The sequence below is a fragment of the Malaclemys terrapin genome, chromosome 7 (genome assembly GCF_027887155.1).
Source record: "Malaclemys terrapin pileata isolate rMalTer1 chromosome 7, rMalTer1.hap1, whole genome shotgun sequence".
NCBI classification, from domain to species: domain Eukaryota; kingdom Metazoa; phylum Chordata; order Testudines; family Emydidae; genus Malaclemys; species Malaclemys terrapin.
The window spans coordinates 80,267,716-80,287,976 of NC_071511.1; the positions used below are offsets into that span (position 1 = coordinate 80,267,716).

The window sequence follows — 20,261 nt, forward strand, 5'->3', positions numbered from 1 at the left end:
TTGAGATATTTAGGGCCTGAACAATAAAAATCAGGCCCCTGGGTTTCTCAAATTGGACACCCAAATATTAAGGCTGCAGCATTTGAAACAAATGCAGAATTCCTAACTGGGAGAAGAGAGAGCTGCTCACAGAAAAACACAGCTTTAGTAAGTGCATGTACATGTTACTAGTCAGCACTGTAAATACTTATGCACCTGAATAAATTTATTTATGCATGTCCAATAATCTGATTTTGCCATTACCTGATTGAAAGAACAGGTCTAGGCATCGTAACCTTGGGATTGCAGCTACACCCAGCTCCCGGGGATATTGAAAAAAATTGAACCACGCCTCTCCTCCTGAGTTTCTGAAGGTATTTATATCTATATATGTTTCAGGCTGCAACACATCAGGGCGTCCCGTGCACTCAAACAGCTTTAGAGCTTTTCTTTACGGTGGAACCTTTGCTGTGCTGTGTAGTGTCCTGATCTGCACCCCCAGCCCAGCCATGTTCTGATTGCAACAGCAGGGGACACAGGTGGCCGCATTCCTTGCTAAGCGCTTGCATTTCTAGGACGTCTAGCTCTTTCAGCGCTTCGCTGCCTGGTGCCTTTTAGGCCCTCGAGGACTATGAGCTCAATGGCCCTCTTCCTGCAGCAGAAAACGCACCGGCCCAGTCCCCTGGGAGATGTAGTTTTCTCTTCCACCCTGAAAGCCTCCTTACCCGGCAGTGCCTATGCCTGCGAACGCGGCAGCTCAGCAGAGCCAGGCAGTTCCCAGCCTACAGCCCCCCAGCGCTAGCCACGCGTTGCCCATCCGGCAGGCACAAGACTGGGCACTGGGCAGAGCCTACTGGGTGGGGTGGGGAAGACTACAAGCCCCATGATGCAAGAGGCCGTGCGCGCCAGCGCAGACGGGCGCGTCATGGAGTAGGGGTGGGGAGCGCGGCGGAGAGCAGCGCCCGGGCGGGCACTGCCGAGTGAGTTAACCTAGGAGCGACCATGCCCCGGGACAACATGGCCTCCCTGATCCAGCGGGTGGCCAAACAGGCTCGCATCACCTTCCGGAGCCCGGCGCCGGGGCCGAGCTTCGGTGAGAACCTGCACCGGCTGCAGCAGCTGCTGAACGAGGTGCGGGCCGAGGACCTGCACCTCGTCCCGCGGGGCCCGGCGGCCGTGCCGGGGGCGGGCTGCTCGCGGGCCGGGGCCGGGGCCGGGGTCGGGGCGGTGCCGCCGGTGAGCTACATGCACATCTGCGAGACGGAGAGTTTCAGCATGGGCGTGTTCCTGCTGCGGAGTGGGGCCTGCATCCCGCTGCACGACCACCCGGGCATGAACGGCATGCTCAAGGTGCTCTACGGCAGCCTGCGCATCGCCTGCCTGGACCCGCTGCCCCCCGCCGCGCCGCCCGGCGCCCGCCGCCGCGCCCTGCTCCGCTCGCGCCAGCTCTGCACGCCGGCCTCGCCGCCCTGCCTGCTCTCGCCGCACACCGACAACCTGCACCAGATCGACGCCGTGGACGGGCCGGCCGCCTTCCTCGACATCCTGGCGCCCCCCTACGACCCTGAGAACGGCCGGGACTGCCACTACTACCGCCTGCTGGAGGCGTCCGCCGGCCCCGCTGCCGATCCCCACGCCCTGCCCCGGGAGGTGTGGCTGGTGGAGACCCCGCAGGCGGCGGATTTCTGGTGTGGCGGAGAGCCCTACCCCGGGCCCAAGGTCTCCCCTTGAAGCCGGCGCGGCCCCTCTCACGGTGAGGCTGCTCCAGAGCCCTCAGAGGACGGACCGCTCCCCCCTCCCTCGACTACTTCTTCCCCGGCAGGGATCGTGTGGGGCCCGCTGGAATAGGGGGCCCCTCCTCCTCCTCCTCCAGCAGGAGGTCGAAGAGCCGATAGCAGCGGGACGGGAGGATCTGGCTTGTGCCGTGGCTCACTCGAGATGTCGCAGAGGCTGCACTCGCTGTACAAAAGCCATAGCCACGATTCCCCTCCCAGCCGCCTTTGAAGTAATGCTAGTCACTACAGCAGGCCTATCTCCTAGTCCGGGGGTGCGGAAAGCCACTCCCCAGCCTCCCTGGGGCAGTTGGATGCGTTGGGAGAGTATATGTGTGCATGTGTTGGGCTATCATTTTCTCAGTTCAACTCATCAGTTCCAACAATGAAGCATCCAGCTGCTGGGGCCATGGGCTGCACTCTTCTAGGGTACTGCTTCTCTACCAATGGATAATTGCAGTAGAAACAACTTTTTATGCACAGACCATGCTCCAGAGGAGCTGATTGCCACTAAACTAAGGGTGAACAAACCTTGTGTGTTTCTGCCAATGGCCTACATAAGAGAGCAGTTTCTGGGGCAGATTAATGGTACCATTTCCCTGTCCAAATCATCAGAAAGACACCAGCCAATTAACTCACACAGGAAACCCAAATCATAACCCTGGGTGATTTGGTGTGCTTGATCAAGGCAGTTATACAAACTTAGCTGCTTAATGGTGGCTGAGCATCTCCTACTCCTGACTAATGAGAATAGCAATATCTAGCCAGAACTACCGCTGTTAATGACATAGACTGTATTTGCAGGAAAGCTACAAAACTAAAACCTCTTTGTGCTTACTGTCAAGCTTTTTGAGTGGAGGGCACTAAACGACCCAGTGGATTTTTTTTCTCCTTTTGACTGATATGAAGACTTGCAACAGTAGTACTGTTTAAACTTCCACACAACAGAATGTTAAAGTAAATATCAGTATTTTGTCTAACCACTTAAGAAACCCCTCTTTCATCTCCCCTCCTTCCTAAAGTTAAGAGAATAAATGCAATAAGAAACTTCACTCTTCTATAAGGCATGTTTGTAAGTGATCTGAAAACTCAAAGGTGGTATTTCCAGCCTGTCTAGTCCCACTGACAGGGACTCCTCAAATGCAGCTTCCCTACTTTGTGGGTAGGAATAGAGTTTATCCCAACAACCCAAGGTAATAAACAAATGGGGAATCTTCTGTGTTTGTTGGGGACTGTCTCTGAAATGAGCATCAAGAAGATCTATATGGAACTAGCAAGACACTGAAAACTCTTGGGCCAGGAAATGCTCCTAGAATTAACACTAGCCATTTCTAAGGTTACAGTTAATTATAAATTAAGGTTTGTCACATTTTAAAGGGACATTGTCAGATAAACTACTTTAAACATTCCTTAAGTTACATAAAACATAAGATTAAAACTGAAAACTTGTCAAATTCTTTGCTATTTATGTTTGTACATTTCTTTGATTAATGAAAATAGAACAGCTTCTAATCAATTTCACTTTAAAGCGCTCATGCAGCCCTGTGTTAGGTGGAAACACTACACAGAATTTGTTTTTTTAAACTTCATTGCTTTTTAAATGTTTTGTGGGAATTCTTCTAGTGGTCTTAGAGCTGTATATAAACACAATCCTTTAAATTTGGGACCAGATTTGACCTGAGGACATCCTTTGAAAGTGAGGCCTACATTTTGATACATAACAGAACATTACAGGCTTTATAAGCCTTGTGTTTTCTCTCTTTATAAAAATTGTTTTCATAAGGCTTTTCATAAACATAGTGTAAAGAAAACAGTGAATTTTGCTTTTCTATGGTGTAAGCAGTTTTGAGATTTAGTTTGCCTATGATAGAGAGTATGACCTTTCTAACAATGGAGATACTTTTTCTATTAGTGAAATATTCTGTTTATACTACAGGGAAAGATTTTATGTGCCTGCATATCTTAATACATACTTTCTACCAGAGACCCAAACTTGGGTAGCCTTGACTTTCCTAGTCTCATAGTAATGACTTGAACAGAAAAAATATTGACTTAACCTCTTCATAATTGATATACGAACTTGTTCTGGAAGTTTTCCCTTCACTATTTTTTTTTTTTTTTTTGCTTTGTGCATTTTAAAAGCAGGTTTGTTTTTCCTGTATAGTTGCTTATGTATGAGTTTTAAAATAATCCTTTTGTGGCTCTGTATTTAACAATACTTCAAGGAGCTTGTTCTTGCCTGCAAAAGATTGGATATGAAATGCACGGGAACACACACTACAATTTCAAATCTGTTTTCTGAAAAATGGAAGATGTTATTTCATGCATTTTTCATTTATTTTTTGGCACTTCAAAGTGCCTGATTTCTACAGCTGCCATACTTGCTTCTCCTGGAATTCCATTGCAGCTCAGCTTTAAATAATAAATATGCAGTGAGATCACATGTTCTCTTATATTTAGTGGTAATGCAGTTCTTCAGTATATTGTAATATGAGTCTCATTCTCTGTTCTGTAACACTAACGAAGACTTTTTTTTTCAGAATTCCTTATGGAAAACAGCATGTAGGGTGCAAGCAGCTCTACTGGAAATACAAACTGCTCCAAAGAGAATTTTTATCTAACCTGTTTTAGTCTCTCTTGTCTTTCTGCTCTCTCTTTTTGCTGTCAGTTTTACACCATATGTAAAAACTAGTCATGATGTTTAATGGGATGTGACTTTAATGCCTTACCTTGCATGATGATCTGGCAACAATCACAGCAGAAGCTTTATTAAAGTGGAGCTAAAAGGACCAGTATTAAAACAAGTCCTAGTGCCAGGAAGAAACAAACAACTAAGATGCATTAAAGAAAAGGCTTTTTGTGTAACAGGTTTTGCAACCTTCATATACTTAGTAATTAGAATTTACTTCAAATGCTCTTACTAACTTTAAACAGAAGGCTCAAGTCTGTATTGCTGTTCTTTCTCACTGCAGCGTGGGTATTGTTTTCATAACTGCAAAATTACTGCTGTTGATGATGAACTATAGAATAAATACAGGATATCTCACAGTTGGCCTCTGATTATTTTCCCTTGCAAATGTAAAAGTCTTATGAACCCAGCTGGGTGAAAATAATATATATTTTTTCTCTTACAGTCACAAAGGTCTGTTGTGAATTATTTTTAAATTAATTCATGTATAGTTTATACATCAGAATGAGTCTTTCCTGTTATGTCAGTGAAAATGCCAGGGCACTGTGACATTAATCTAGCTGTATCTATGGCTTCCTTTCATAAACTTTCTACGCTCCCCATCTAGTCAAAGTGCTGTCTAGTCTCAATATTTTGACATTTGAGGACAGGTGTAAATCTGAGTCAAAGGCATGGACTTAAGAATGTAGTGTCAGCTGTTTTAAAGTTTCTGTTGTAGCCACATTGATCATCTGTAGTTTTTCTTAAATCAACCTATTTATTATGCATCCTTTTTCTGTCAGGTTTATGCCTCTTTTCTCCTTTAAGTAGGAATGTAATCTTTTAACATGTTAAATTGTTCTGACTCAAGAGTATATAATGCACTAATACAACTGCAGTTAGATCTGTGGTATATTTTGGACAAACTAGCCATTGCAGAGCTGCAGTCATAGTAGGAAAGCTGCCCTGCCCTGCCCATGAATCAGTGGGGCTTTGGAACTTTAGCACATCGAAAGAACCAGATCACTGACTATCTGTAATACAGTGAGCTACTGATGCTAAACAAGAAAGCTTTGTTTCCCACAGGGTGGCATTCAACATCCATACAGGTCTTGGAGCTCCTATGTTAAATCAGTCATTAAACATTCAACTGTGTCTTTTGGAAACCACCTCTATATGGTATGAGATAGCAATGCTGAAGTATACTGAAAGCCATGGTGCAATGAAAAATTAATTCCCTCGAGTACCTATGATCTGGTACCTATTAATGCTGGCAGCTATGTTTTCTCACAGCTGTGTAGTTGTTGACTATTAGCAAATAGAGACCTGATTGTAATTAGTCAAAGCTGAACAAAATCAAACTTATTTCTTGTTCAGTTTCAAGTCACCCACAATAAAAAGGTCCTGGTCTTTCAGGTGCGTGGTGTGAGCTGCTAAGGAAAAGATCAATCTCAGGAAAAAAGGAAACCGCTTTCAATGTTCAACTCTGTTCTAGTGGAGATTGTCAGCCTTTTTACTCTGGGATGCATTGAGCAGTTTACAGTGCCAAAAAGCTGCACTGAGCTGAAAGTTGCATACAGCTGACTTGTGGTAGAGCCCTTTAAGGAAGGTTTTTTAAAAAAACAATTATATCTATTCTGTTACCCACCCACCCACCCCCTGAATTATTGGAGTGTAAAGCAATTAGTGGTCCTGTTTCTTCCCACCCACGCTTTAAACTCTTAATATACTTCAGGCAAATAAGTGAAGTTTGGAAATGGCAGAGAACACATCATAGCTATGCCTACCAATCATGTTAACTTTTGCAGAACTACTGCAGCTTTTACAAATCTACATCAGAGAATACATAGCAGCAAAACATTTCATATAAAGACAGGCTTTGTGTATTATGCATGTTACTCTAGTTTCTTGGTCACCTGAACCCAGTGCAGGTAGCGAACCCAGTTCAGTACTTCCCACTGTGGCTAACTCCCCTGTAAAATTAATGAGGGGTTTGCCAGTGTAAAGAGCTGAATTAGGACCTCATAGTGTATGCCAAAGGAGCTCTGTTCTAACTAAGTATCTACCTAGCCTATGGAGGTATTCACACAGAACCTTGGCTTAGGGAAAGTAAAGATGGCTAAAGTAAATGAGACGTGGATCGTCAGCATCTCTTAAGATCAGCCTCAACAATCATATAGTATAACATAGCATATCTGAATAATGAAAGAAGAAAAACTACATAGTAGCTTTAAATGTTATGTGATTTTCCTTCTGTAAAGGTCCACATCAAGATTTTCGCTATCATACACATACAGCTAAGAATTACTTTCAGGAGCAGTTTGCTGCCTCTGACAGTAAAAGGCTCAATTCTGATTGAACAATATCAGCTTGTTTTGAAATTTGAGTCACCTGATTTAATTAAAATAAGTACTAGACATGTTTTCAGGTAATCTAAAGAAAGCACATACACACTTGTCTATAATATACTATCAGCTATTTCACAGGAAGGGGTGTACACAGTGAATGTGCAAACAATCTGTACAGCATGAAAGCATGCCAGATTTTCTGTACAATTGACAAAGTAATTCCTGAACCCAGGAAGAAACTCCAGTAGTGAGTGAGATATATTCACAGACAGGTCAGGTGAGCAATGTTGTTGCTACAGCTGGTAAAGCTTTTACCTTTAACCTTTGTTTTTAGGCTTGTTGGGTATATGAAGTTGTGTGAGTCTTTGGCAATTATTTGAGTAAATACTGGGGAGAGCCATCACATTTCTTTGATTCTGTAGCCACAATCTACCCAGCAGTATGGCAAGAGAATTTAGGGAACACTGAGGTGACCATTGGATAGGGACTTGCAGGTTGGCTGTGTTTGATGAACATAGCCCACAGATGGACTGCCAGTGACGGGTGCCACAAACCCATCGAAACAGGTGATCTCTAAGCCATCACTGTCTATAAGCTCTGCCCTGGTGCAATTCCACTTTCAATGGCGTTATACCCAGGGTGAACTTGGCAAGTGTTTAACAGTTGTACTTACAGCTAATCTTTGCAGGCCTGTCATAGCGGCTAATATCAGAGCACTTTGTTCTAAACAAATGCTACTCAATTGCGGCACTTGTTTGTGGAAACTGAAAGCTCTTTGCACCGTGACCGCTCTTGAGCACTTTCCACAAAGCCGCACACATCTTGACTCGTATCTCAGCTCTGAGACTAGCTTTCTCCGAGTGGGCACTAAGATGATGGTATTTATTTTCCAGAGCCCACTTTGGGAGTTTTAATTAGCCTGCTTTAAATCACGGAACAATAATGAGTCAAAATACAGTTCACCGGTTTAGATTAGCATTTCTATTTATTCCTAGGGGAAGTCCCCACCGCTCTACCAGTTGCTTGTTTGTACACTGGGGACGGGGGAGTGTTTGCATTTCCGTAGGGGGTAGTTTGCACAGTGCAAAAAAAAAAAAAAAAAAAAAAAAAAAAAAAAAAAAGGGGGGGGGGGACTACTGGCGAGTCTCCCCAATCGGAAATAGCGTCTATTATTTGAACCGACTCCAGGAAACTCACAATCAGTACAAAGTGTACGTACCCAAACCACACGTCCCGTGCTCTTTTGGAAACGGAAGGCTACAGACAGGGTGAAATCCTGGCTTAATTGAAATCATTGGGTGGGGAAGAGGGGTGTCATTAGCTTCAATTGGGCCAGTATTTCACTCAAAATCTAAAATACGGATGAGTGATTGATGTATTTTACAGTAGAACTGTACTGTGAATCACCTAAAATAAATGTTATATACCTATTGGAGGTGACTAACCAGTGCCTTGGTCTGTATAAACCTAAAGAAACAGTTTTCAACTTAGCATCGTTAAGATATTTGTCTCCTTTTATAAACGAGTTAAGCACCGAACCTATTGTTGAAAAAGTATTTATTTACAGAATACTCATAAAGAAACCATCTCTCCTTTGAGTTCTGGTGAGTGGTTGTGTATTATTAGACTATACCATTCCTATTTCAGCTATTGTTCCGAGCGGACAATTGATGTGCCAACTCTAGCAAAATTATTTACATCCTCATCTGAAATCTGACTACAAATGTAACACTTTTAAGTCACAAAAACAGTGCATACAAAAATATAGTTTCTAAAAAATACAAATATTAATGTGCAGAAATGTACAGCCATACTAAGATCAGGGACTGAACACGTTTCTGTCGTAATTAATAAGGCAACCCATTTACATGCAGACACTGAAACACTGTCTACATCACACAAGGCACCAAGGACACTTCAACACGTTTGCATGCATCCTAACAGCAGAGAATATACGTACATCCCACCTTCAATAAATTAACTTCTCTGACGCTCATTTTGATAGATCACATAAATGCTTTGCCTCCCCCCTTCCCCAAAGGCTGAGAACTCAACAGTGCACATCAAAAAATACACAAAATCGGAGTGAATATACGCTGAAAAATAGCCATTTAAAACTCTGGAAACCACCTGTCCCTTGTCCCGTCCCATCAGATTGCACTTCTGTGCTCCAAGTTAGTTGCACTGATATTGCTGAAAGGATTTACATTTACACGCAACCACTTGGATTCCTAGTCAAGGGCCCCAGAGCGTGTGCCCGTCCCCGCTTCCTCCTCACGGCACATCAGCCCCAAGGCAGTGAACGAAGCTATAAAGTGCACAGCGGTTCAGGCCGCCGCCAGCCGAGCATACACGGTCCCCCCCGTGCTGGCCAGGCCGCGCTCTGCAGAGTCAGTCCTCAGCCCCTCTGCGGCTGGATCCAGCCCCTCTCCGGCGGCCGGGGCGGGAGGTGTGAGGGCGGGCCGGGCCTGGCCGGGCAGCGCTCGGCGCTATGCCGTGGCGCCCGGGGAGCAGGCGATAGTGCGCGCGCAGGGGGGCTGCCTCAGGGCGTCCTGGTCCTGGAGGCGCAGGCAGCCAGGCTCCCCGAGCCGACGGCGCTGCTGCTGCACACGGCGCCTGGCGGGGGCGCGGCCGGGGCGCTGGTCCCGCTGGAGGAGGAGGGGGCGGCAGCGCCCTTCCTCTCCTTCTGGCGCAGGTGGATCTTGGTGTGGCGCTTTCTCTCGTCGCTGCGGGCGAACTTCCGGCCGCAGAAGTCGCAGGCGAAGGGCTTCTCGCCCGTGTGCGTGCGGATGTGGGTGGTGAGGTGGTCGCTGCGGCTGAAGTTGCGCATGCAGATGCGGCACTGGAAGGGCTTGTGGCCGGTGTGGATGCGGATGTGCCGCGTTAGCTCGTCCGAGCGGGAGAAGCGGCGGTCGCAGCCCTCTGCCGGGCACGGGTAGGGCCGCTCGTGCACCGGCGTCTTGCTGGGCCGGTTCGGGTACTTGCGGGGCCGCAGGATGGGCCGCAGGGGCAAGTTGTGCGGGCTGTAGGCGCTGGCGGGCAGCCGGCCGCCTTCCCCGCTTCCCCCTGCTGCCCCGGCCCCCGGCCCGCCCAGGGTGAAGTTGCGGATGGTGGAGAGCGGCGTGAGCGGCGGCGGGACCCTGAGGGAGTCCAGGGGGCACGGGAAGGGCTTGCGCTCGGGCGGGGCGTGCAGCTCCCGCTGGCACTGAGCGGGCGGGAAGAAACCCGGGTAATCCGGGATCATAGAGAAGATCCCGCCGTCCGCGGCCGCTTTGGGGGAAGGGTAGGACGGGGGCGGGTGGTAGGGCAGAGAGCCCCCGGCCGAGGCGGGCAGGAAAGCAGAGGAGGGGTCCTGCTGGTAGAGCTCCCCGCAGCCCGAGTAGGGAGGCGGAGGTGAGTACAGGTGCTCCAGGTCTCCGGGCTGGTTCTGAGCCATGCTGCAGCTCAGAGCGCTGCTGGCCAGCGGGTTGGGGGAGGCAGAAGAGGCTGTGGAGGAAGAAGTGGCCGATGAAGAGGGGGTGCTGACCCCCTGCAGGATCCCAGCGCTCACGATGTTAATGATCCCCTCCGGATAGCAGCCGGCTCCTGGGTACTGAGGGTCGATGGAGAATTTGCCCATGTAGGTAAAAGTCTGATTGCGGGAAGCAGAAACTGCTGGGGCAAAGCTGCTGGCATAAGGCAGATCCAGGGACCTCTTGTCACCCATGTCAATATTGATCATTCCATCTGGGAATTAAAGAGAGGCGATCGGTCAGTGCACGGCCACCCTCCACTCCCAAGGACACCTGGCTGCTTTCAGGACTATGGCTTCACCATGTTCTTCGCCCTTCTAAAAAGCATGTTATCAATACGGTCAAATACTGTCTTGTAGTTCACTTCCAGGTGTCCACCTGCCTATATGGGGCGGGGGTTTTCTCTCCCTCTGGACGCTTTAATTTACAAGGGACATATATTGCACTAATTTCGAAGCTCGCCAGTCCCAACTTAGTTTAATGCACACACAATATGGATTACAGAATGCCTTAGAGTAGCCTGACCACATTGCTGCGGACAACTTGCTGTAGTCCTTTACACTGTTATTTCTCAGCATGCAGACGTTAATCGAATTAGAAACAAGCACTCAGAGTTATGTATACATTAACACATGTTGCCACTGACCTAATCAGCAAATTCTTTTCTAGTTTTCTTTCTGTTTCGCTTAAATGTGATCAGCAGCGTACAATGGGACCGCAAATCAGACAAGTAAACACCCTGCACATGCACAGCTTAAAAAGTGATGCTTACCTCCTGTCACACTGCTCATCTGGTCAAACGGTCCTCCTAAATCAGCATTGGGGAAGATTGTGACCGAAGTTGGCAATGTGGTAGCGATGTCATCCACAGGGTAAATGTTTTCGGATAGCTGATGCACAAAACCACTGAGAGTTACTGGAATTTTGTCTACGGTCTTGGCAGTCATCATTTGGTCAATAAACAACCTTGAAAACAACTTTCACTACTTGTAGTGTTAATACTGTAGGGTTATTTGTTTCTTCCACGCTAAAAAAAAACAAGTAAATTTATACTTAAAGTCTGTTACTGCCTCTGTGTTGCTCTGTAAAAGCCCAGTAGTTGCTGTAGTGTTATTGTAACAGTCAGTGTCCCTTGCAGAGCTGTTAATCACTTGCAGCTCTCAGTAGATGGAAAGTGTTGCAGTAAGTATTTATGGGGAGGCCCTGAATGCCCAGGACGTCACTGCCCATATAAGGACTGAGGAACAGGGAAGGGCGAGCCGGGCGGAATCATCACATGGGAGATTAACATGCGGTCTCTCTGTAGTCGGATCCGGGCCCGCTGCAGCTGCTCCTCTCACAGGCAGGCTGATGCTTGGCCGCGGATTTTCGGCAACGGACCGTAACTTTTTATAAATATAGTAATAGATCCAGTGCACGCAAATCGGGAAAGCCTGTGGGAGGTGCTTGTCTCGCTCGCAGAGCACGAAGCACCGAGCGAGGGATATTCCGGTTTCTTAGGCTCTTGCCTAAAAAGGCGAGGATCCGGTCCCTGAGGGCTCCGCCTCTCCATGCCTTTTTAGGAGTCGTTCCGGAAAATTAAACTTCGGAAAGAAAACGAGCGGAGCCGAGACAGTACAGTCAAACCCCTACTCACTTTTTTTATCAGCTTTTAACCGCAAGCGACGAATCAGAAAATAGCTACATTCACGGAATCTGACTTCTTTTTTCTGAATTGCTGGTGGAAAGAGACACTGATAAGAGTGAATGTGGTATTGCTTTTTTGGAAAGTGTGTAATCTATTTATACTGTAGCGAAAACGGAACTTTTTCTTGTTGTTGTTGTGGCTGCCACTGAAGGAGAGTAACAGAATAACAACAAGGCTGAGCTTAATGTAGTTTTGTCCCAGCAGAAAGAGCGGAGGCCTCTTAACCAAACCCTCCAACTATAGATTCCCTGGATTTCCAATTAAGCTGGCTCGTGTCCTAGATAGGGGTGTTCAGTTTCTTTAGGAGATTGACCCAGAGTTGGAGTAGTTATGGTCTTTCTCCGGAATGATCTCCTCCAAACGTCCACTGAAGTAACTGGTTTCTCTTAGATAAGGATGTAACTAGTTGAGAAGCCTTTGCACTGTTATAGATCTGTATACTTCTCTGGTCACTGCAGTTGCGAAATACATGCTACATAAGACACTTTTCTTGCATCTCTTGATGGAAAACCTGGTTTCTATCGTATTTTTAGAAATTAGTTATTGTACTGAATTATTTTGTAAATAAAGCTGCCGATGGGGATAACTTTTTCCTTAATGATACATAATCAGTGATCATTTTACAAGGTTACTTCGACCAGTGCAGTTTATTTTCATTAGATATAGAGGATCAAATTCTGCACTGCCTTTCACAGCCTATTAATAGCCATACAGGATGCAAAGTAGCACAGATTTGGGCCTATGATTTGGATAGGGACCTGATAATGTCCGCTTCCTTAATCTAAACATAAAACAAACTTGATACCGGCAAGTTTGAAAGTAGAACACTCATCTGCAGAGGATTATTGCAGCACTCTTACTCCTAGAGAAAAATATAGCTAGCAGGGACAAAACAAAGGGGCTTTTATGGTCCTGAAATGTATGTTCCCAATTATTTTATTTTGCCAAACAGAAGGTACTAAACTATCTCCCCAACTTATTCTGAAGAGAAAACATTTCTTTCCAATAACGGCATCTCAGAACACAGTTAAAAAGGACGAGCTGGCTTTTTATTGGGAAAACAGAAGAGAACAAGATAGATATTTCAGTTTTCAGCGTGTGGTAACTAGCGTGTAAAACTTGCAACCGCACTGCTGACAGTCTCCACTGGAAAGATCTCCTATTCGTAAAACTTCTTGCTCAAGCGCCACGCTGTGGAAAAGGTGTCAACTGCAGGTTAGACGAACTATCACCCGCCTTGATAGCACTACGGAAAACTAAGCACATCATAAAACCACTTTCTGATAACGTGCATGCAGATAGGGCTCCCCAGTTTTCCTGAGAGATTTCATATCAATTCTTTGCTTAGTTCGATTACTTCTTAGATATTATATAATTATTCACGGTAGGGCTTTATTTGGTCCCTAAGTAAATGTTTATATAAAGAGTTATTGAAGAATTGTGGAGTTAATTTTCAAAGGCACAGTGGGAATTTAGGCAGCCAACTCCCATTGACTTTCAGTCGGAGTTGAGCATCTGAAAATATCCCCTTTGGGTCTTGTAATAGGCATGCAATCCCCTTAACGTTTTGAATAGTATTTGTTAAACGTCTATACCTCTGTACAAGGGAGAGATCTTACCAAGCGCGATCAGCTTCAGGTGATAAGGCATCGTGTCAAGAAAGCATAGCCATCCTGTGCCGGCAGTTGCGGGAGACCCACACACCCAGTAGACACTAAAGGCAAGAGTGAGAATGGAGGCAGATTCCTATTTCCCTCCTTGATGAGCATTTAAAATTATGCAAACACCCCCTAACAATGCTGGGCTCGCATTACTGCAAGGATATGGTGCAAACCCGGACTGGTTGGCTTCCATAGAACCATATTCACAGGGTTCCCCGCCCCCTCCCAAAGACTATTTACATGGGTTTTAGACTACTGCAGCATCTGTTATGGCTTTTCCTCAACGCAGATCTCTTCAGGATTGCTTATAAAGTCAAGGATCATAGTAAGGGACTAACTTGCAAAATCTTCACTAACCATTTCAGGGTTACATTAGACTGTTTAGCGAGGACGTGACTATACAATAAAATGAAATCTGATCTCCTTTTACCTTCCTTTAATATGTGGGTAGTTCAAAGACAATATATTTCAGCTAACCAGCATGGCAAGCAAGCTGTGGCTGAGACAAGTCTACAAGAACAGGGCATGCCACGGCTAGATGTGTGTTTTAAGAGTCACGAGATTACCATTAGGCATTTCGTCACGCACACTTCCCCTTCCCAGTAAATTAAACAATTCCTAAATGTGCCTCTTTGAACAAACACTGAGTGCCCATGTAAATCCGGCTACACAAGAGCAGCTGCTTCATGATGTTTAATATATTAAAATAACATTGGGAACACGTGTTGCTCATTTCCACTCGAATTGGAGTGCTTTCTGCGGCAGCCAGTGTTCACACACGTGGGTGGACAGGTAGGTGCTTTGATTTTTCTTTTAGTTGTACCTGCATCGTTCTTTCCATAGCCTGAGGGCGGGAGGGGATATTAGGGTTGGCACTAGACTGTAAAGCAAGCAGGAGCTTTCGGCTTGCTGATGAACTTCCAGCTCCCCCTGCTCCGGAGTTAAGGGACTGGGAGGTGCCCCCTATGGCCGGGGGGACCTTGCGGGTGAAATCCTGGCTCCGGCAAAGTCCATGGCAAATCCCCAGTGACTTCAATGAGGTCAGGATTTCACCCTGCCTGGTGTAAAGGTGCCCTGAGCCTGGGGCAGGGAGCTCAGCCTGCGCACTGCCCCTCAGACCGGCATTCTCAGCGGATGCTGCAGCTAGGGGAGTGGTGGGGGCGCAGCTCTCCACACTCACCTGCCACCAAGGACTACTGGGAAAGTTCCCGTAAAACTCGGCTGCTTCAATCCCGCATCTCACCCAAGGGCGGGGGGAGCTAGTGCAGCAGCTGCCCGGGCTCACCGCTCCAGGGAGCAGCTGTGCCCACTCAGAACGCGCGTTCCCTTTGCCAGGTGACCCGAGCCCGCGCCGCCGTGAACGCTAGCGGGGTTAGCGCTCTGCGGCAGCGCCAGCTCCTGAAGAATGCGGCTGCAGCTGCACAGACACCCCAGAGCCCAGGGTGCGGGAGAGGAGGAGCTGCCACACAGACCTTACAAAAGTGACGCTTTAGGCACGGACTTGCTCTTTCACCATTAGCGACCGTAGAAGTTTGCAAAGCTAGAAATGGGAGGAGGGAAAGAAGGCGGCCGGTGTCAAGATACTCAAGACCATCATCTGAACCTTATAACCTATGCTTCCAGGCCCAGGCCTATCCTCTGCAGGATACTCAGATGAGGCCTTGTGGCAGCTGAGCAGAAATGGGGGTGGGGGTCCTTTGCATAGTGTACAAAAAAGTGTCCAATAGCTTTTGGGTAGAAATTCTCTCACTTTTGGAAACAGAGAAATCAATACTGCAGAAGAGCATGGGTGATGGAATCATAGACATATAGGCCTGGAAGGAACCCTACTCTGAGGCAGGAATGGGTAATCCTAGATCATCCCTGACAGGGATTTTCTTTAAAACCTCCAATGATAGGGATTCCACAACCTCCCTTGGTAACCTATTCCAGTGCTTAACCACCCTTAATAGTTGGAAAGTTTTTCCTTACATCTAACCTAAATCTCCCATGCTACAGATTAAGCCAATTACTTTTTATTTTACCATCAGTGGGCATAGAGAACGATTGGTCACTGTCCTCTCTGTAACCACGTTTAACATAGTTGAAGACTATCAGGTCTGCCCTCAGTCTTCTTTTCTCAAGACTGACCGTGCCTAGGTTTTGTTTCATTTTTTATAAGGCCTCTAAACCTTATTATTTTTGTTGCTTTCTTTGGGGCTTTCTCCAATTTGTCCACATCTTTCTTAAAGGTGGCACCCAGAACTGGACACAGTACTCCAGCTGAGGCCTCATCAGTGTGAGTAGAGCAAGACAATTACCTTTTACAGACGACAGTCCTGTTAATAGACCCGAGAATGACATTAGTCTTTTTTGTAACAACATTACTTGGTTGACTTATATTCAACTTGTGACCTTCTATAACCCTCAGATCCTTTTCAACAGTACTAACATCTAGCCAGTTATCCCCCAATGTGTGGTTGTACATTTGATTTTTTTCTTCCTCAATGTAGTACTTTGCACTTGTCTTTACTGAATTTCCTCTTGTTGATTTCAAACCAATTTGCCAAGATCATTTTGAATTCTAATCCTGTCCTCCAAAGTACTAGTAATCTCTCCCACCTTGGTATCATCCACAAATTTTATAAGTGTGCCCTGATTTCCATTATTAAAATCCTTAATGAAAATATTCTGTAGTAGTGGGCCCAAAACAGACCACTGTGGGACCCCACTACATACAGCCTTCCAATTTGACAGCAAACCATTGACAGCTACTCTTTAAGTATGTGCAAAACTGGTTGAAAGACCACCACCCCATAATAATTTCATCTAGACCACATTTCCCTAGTTTGCTTATGAGGAGGTCATGTGGAACTATGCCAAAAAAGTACCAAAAATTAAGATATATCACATCTACCACTCCCACCCCACCCCCCATCAACTAAGCCATGAATTCTGTCAAAGAAAGAAATTAGGTTGGTTTGGTATGACTGGTTCTTGACAAATCCATACTGGCTGCTCCTAGGTGCTTACAATTGGCTAATTTATTCCAGTATCTTTCCCAGTATCTAAATTGAACTGACTGGTCTATAATTCCTTGGGTCTTCTTTGTTCCCCTTTCTAAAGATCAGTACTGCGTTTGTCCTTCTCCAGTCCTCCAGGACCTCACCCATCTTTCAGGAGTTCTGACATCATTACTAACTGTTCCACAATTTCTTCATCTAGTTCCTTAAGTATTTTAGGATGATTTCATCAGGCCTTGCAGCATTGAATACATCTAAATTATCAAAATACTCTTTAACCTATTCTTTCCCTAGTTTGCCTTGCATTCCTTCTGCCTTGTTTAATATTAATGTGATGTGTCTATTCAGGACACTATGACAATCTGAGTTTTATGAAGATACCCCCTTATTACTTATTTGGGAATTTTTGTGGATAATTATATGTCCCTTATTATAGTATCCATATATTTCTTGTGGAGAATTATTTGTTTACCCAGAATAAGAAACTAATAACAGTTAACTCTAGGTTTCTGTATAGCAGATTAAATCTATTGTTCTGTTAAAACCCAGCTGTCACCTCTTCGATTCAGCAAAGAGGTCACCTCGCCACTCCACAAACTAGAGCCACTATCCAGCAGGAAAGGAGGTAATCAGAGGGACTGGAGAAGAGTCAGGCAACAGCAGCTTGACCACGCATGTTGTCTTCTGAAAGGGCCCAAGGAAGCATAGCAGGGGAAGCCACTGTGCAGCTCCTACAGACACAGCTATGTGTAAGGGTATGTCTACACTGCAGCTGGCCTGTGCCAGCTCACTTGGCCTCATGGGACTTAGCCTGTGGGGATGTTGAATTGCAGTGTAGACCTTCAGGCTCGGGCTGGATCCCAGGCTCTGAGATGGGAGGGTCCCAGAGCATGGGCTGTAGCCTGAGCCCAAAGGCCACCACCAGAATTAAACAAGCCCACAACCCAAGGCCCACAAGCCTGAGTCAGCTGACACAGGCCGGCTAAGGGTTTTTCATGGCAATGTAGACATACCCTCAGAGCCCTGATCTGTGGAGTTGAATTCCTGGCTGTAACACCTTGCCCTTTAGCATTAGAAATAGTCCTGCTCTGAGTAGGTGTGGATGTAATGCTGCAGGGGCTTCTCCAGTTATATAACAATATAGATTGATATTCCAAGTTCCATGGACTTTTACACTTAAAGGAGAAGAGGTAACAATTGGGTATAAAAATAATATTCCTAGCTGACTGCTCCCTATAGGCTAGAGGATCTGGTTCACTGTCCCATACATGTGAATTTGATAACCACTCTTAGAAAACCATGGACTGGCCCTCTGTTTACAAAGAAGGATACATTGACATGTAAAGAGCCTTTCCAGCCCCCTCACTTCCTCTCCCTATGGCCAGGGCCGGCTCCAGGCACCAGCTCACCAAGCAGGTGCTTGGGGCGGCCACTTCGGAGAGGGGTGGCATGTCCAGCTGTTCGGCGGCAATTCGGCGGACAGTCCCTCACTCCTGCTCGGAGCAAAGGACCTCCAGCCGAATTGCCACCACAGATCACAATCGTGGCTTTTTTTTGTTTGGCTGCTTGGGGCGGCCAAAACCCTGGAGCCGGTCCTGCCTATGGCTGAGACACTATGTTTTCTCTTGCTTTCTAGTTGTAATCCCTAAACACCTTCTCCTCTTGGCTACTCACCTCACTGGCCCCTACTAAATAACTCCTCAGTCTTTCATTCCCCTTTGGCCGGTTCCCTTCAAAATATAGCCATGTCCTGGCCTCCTCCATCCTCTGAAAACCCACTCTTGAACCCACTTGCTTCCTCTCCATTCTTCCCTTCACCTCTTGCTTCCTCTCCATTCTTCCCTTCACCTCCTGTTCAGAGGAACAGGCCCTGGACAGCCATTGCCTCAAATTGTATCTTTCCAACTCAACCCTGGACCCCTTCCAGTGCAGCTTTCACACAGCCCTACCTGATTGAATGCAATGAATCCCATTTGATCTCAGAAGCCAAACTATCCTGGGCCAGGCTAGTACTTGGAGACCACCTGGGAATCCCAGCTGCTGTAGGCAGCTCTCAGCTTTCCCCACTCACCTCTCCCAGAAATTGCTCTCACTAAGATTTAGATCAACCTTTTCCTGCCCAAATCTCAGAGCCCATATTCCATCCTCATCCTCTTTGCTGCTTTTCATTGTCCATTACACACTCCTTGCAACTGTGTTCTTGGCTTTCACAACTTTGTTCTGTCCTGGTTCTCACCCTGCCTCATGGATCTTTCAGTGTCTAGTTTAGTAGGTCCGTCTTCTCTCCCTCCATCAAGCTTGGGGGATGGAGGGAGCTATTGGACTCCCCTTCCTTGGCCTTTCCCTTCATATCCAATCTTTAGTGATCTCAGCTCCATGAATCTCTCCATTTGCCTTTCATTGTACACTCTCTCTCTCTCTCATAATAAGATAATCAAAAGTGAGCTCATTATTCAAGTTCCAGTCCTTTTTATAGTACTAAAAATAACTTCACTTTACACTATAAATTAATCATTCATATACTGCTCCTGCACACTGTGCTGAAGTTTACAGCTTCTATATCTTTCCATTGATGGGTGTTTCAGTGATGTATTATTTCTGAGAGCATGTTTTCCCATACTATGCTCTTGGCACTAATCTTACTGCTTTATAATTTTTTGCCCCATGAACTCTCTGTTTAGTTAGGTGCTACAAAAGCAACTCTCAAACCATGATTTGTAGTCCTTGGAGCTTATCCTAGTGGTATGCAGAATGAAATGCTGAAAACCAGGCAGAAGATGATTCATCTATGGGGCAGGGGAATGCTTCATAAGAGTATATTCCTCTCCCAAAGTAGTCCTAGAATGTAAAGTAAAATTGACAAATCAATGTCCTCCATCTAATTTCTCTTTCTGCCCATTTATTTGGCTGCAATCCAGTTTTTAACATATATTGTAAAGCAATAAAATCTATATCTTGTCTCAGGTTACTGATTTGAAGAAGTAAACAAAAGTGAAACCACCAGCAATCCTTGTGGTATTCCTTGTTAGATCTAGCCATCCAGAAATAATTGTACTCACTAGCATCATTCAGATTGTCTCCAAGCCAGTTCTTTATCCACATAGAACTTTAAACAGTCTGACTAAAACAAACTCTCTCTCAATTGCTCAGCTTTCACTGTTCTTAGTTTTTATGATGTCATAATTTCATTAGTTCTCTAGTCATCACAGAATCTTCTAGAATAAATGGATTTTAATAATGGATGATTAAAAGACCCTCCCAAAAATTCCAGGCATTCTTTATACCTCATAAGGAAGCATAGCAAGACACAAGCCTAACTTTTTTTCTTTACTGACTGGTAGAATTACTATACAATAATTACATTTCCTGTAAACACATAGTGCTTTGAAGTATGCTATGATATTATCAGTTTTGTAGAGTACATAATATATAGTTAATATTGCTTTACATAAGACTTAGTTAAAAAGAAAATACAACGTACAATTTTTAGTAGAGGTTAGTTATTTTGATTTTAAAAATTCAGTTTGGTTTAAAAGTTAGTAAGTTATTGTAACGCTACAGAGAAAACATTGAGAGATTTGAATGAGAAGCAGTGTTTTCAATTATATAAAAAGTATAACAAGATAAAGATA

At 45.6% G+C, this 20,261-nt stretch overlaps 2 protein-coding genes across 3 annotated transcripts; one reads left to right on the forward strand and one right to left on the reverse strand.

Annotated features, from left to right (window-relative positions):
* The first annotated feature begins 929 nt into the window (after positions 1–929).
* Positions 930–4,799, forward strand: ADO (2-aminoethanethiol dioxygenase). 2 transcript variants are annotated; one of them, XM_054033824.1, is made up of 2 exons: positions 930–2,944; positions 4,292–4,799. In XM_054033824.1, exon 1 carries the CDS (start codon positions 982–984, stop codon positions 1,708–1,710), a length of 729 nt encoding a protein of 242 aa, XP_053889799.1. In that variant the 5' UTR covers positions 930–981; the 3' UTR covers positions 1,711–2,944; positions 4,292–4,799. The 2 variants fall into 2 exon arrangements, with proteins under 2 accessions (XP_053889799.1, XP_053889800.1); XM_054033825.1 differs by having other exon boundaries at positions 930–2,708.
* Positions 4,800–8,307: 3,508 nt separating this feature from the next.
* EGR2 (early growth response 2) lies at positions 8,308–11,409 on the reverse strand. The gene is made up of 2 exons (XM_054035183.1): positions 11,052–11,409; positions 8,308–10,493 (listed from the first exon to the last, which is right to left on the reverse strand). The coding sequence occupies exons 1-2, from the start codon at positions 11,227–11,229 to the stop codon at positions 9,310–9,312; spliced, it is 1,362 nt and encodes a 453-aa protein (XP_053891158.1). The 5' UTR covers positions 11,230–11,409; the 3' UTR covers positions 8,308–9,309.
* Between the last annotated feature and the right edge of the window lie 8,852 nt (positions 11,410–20,261).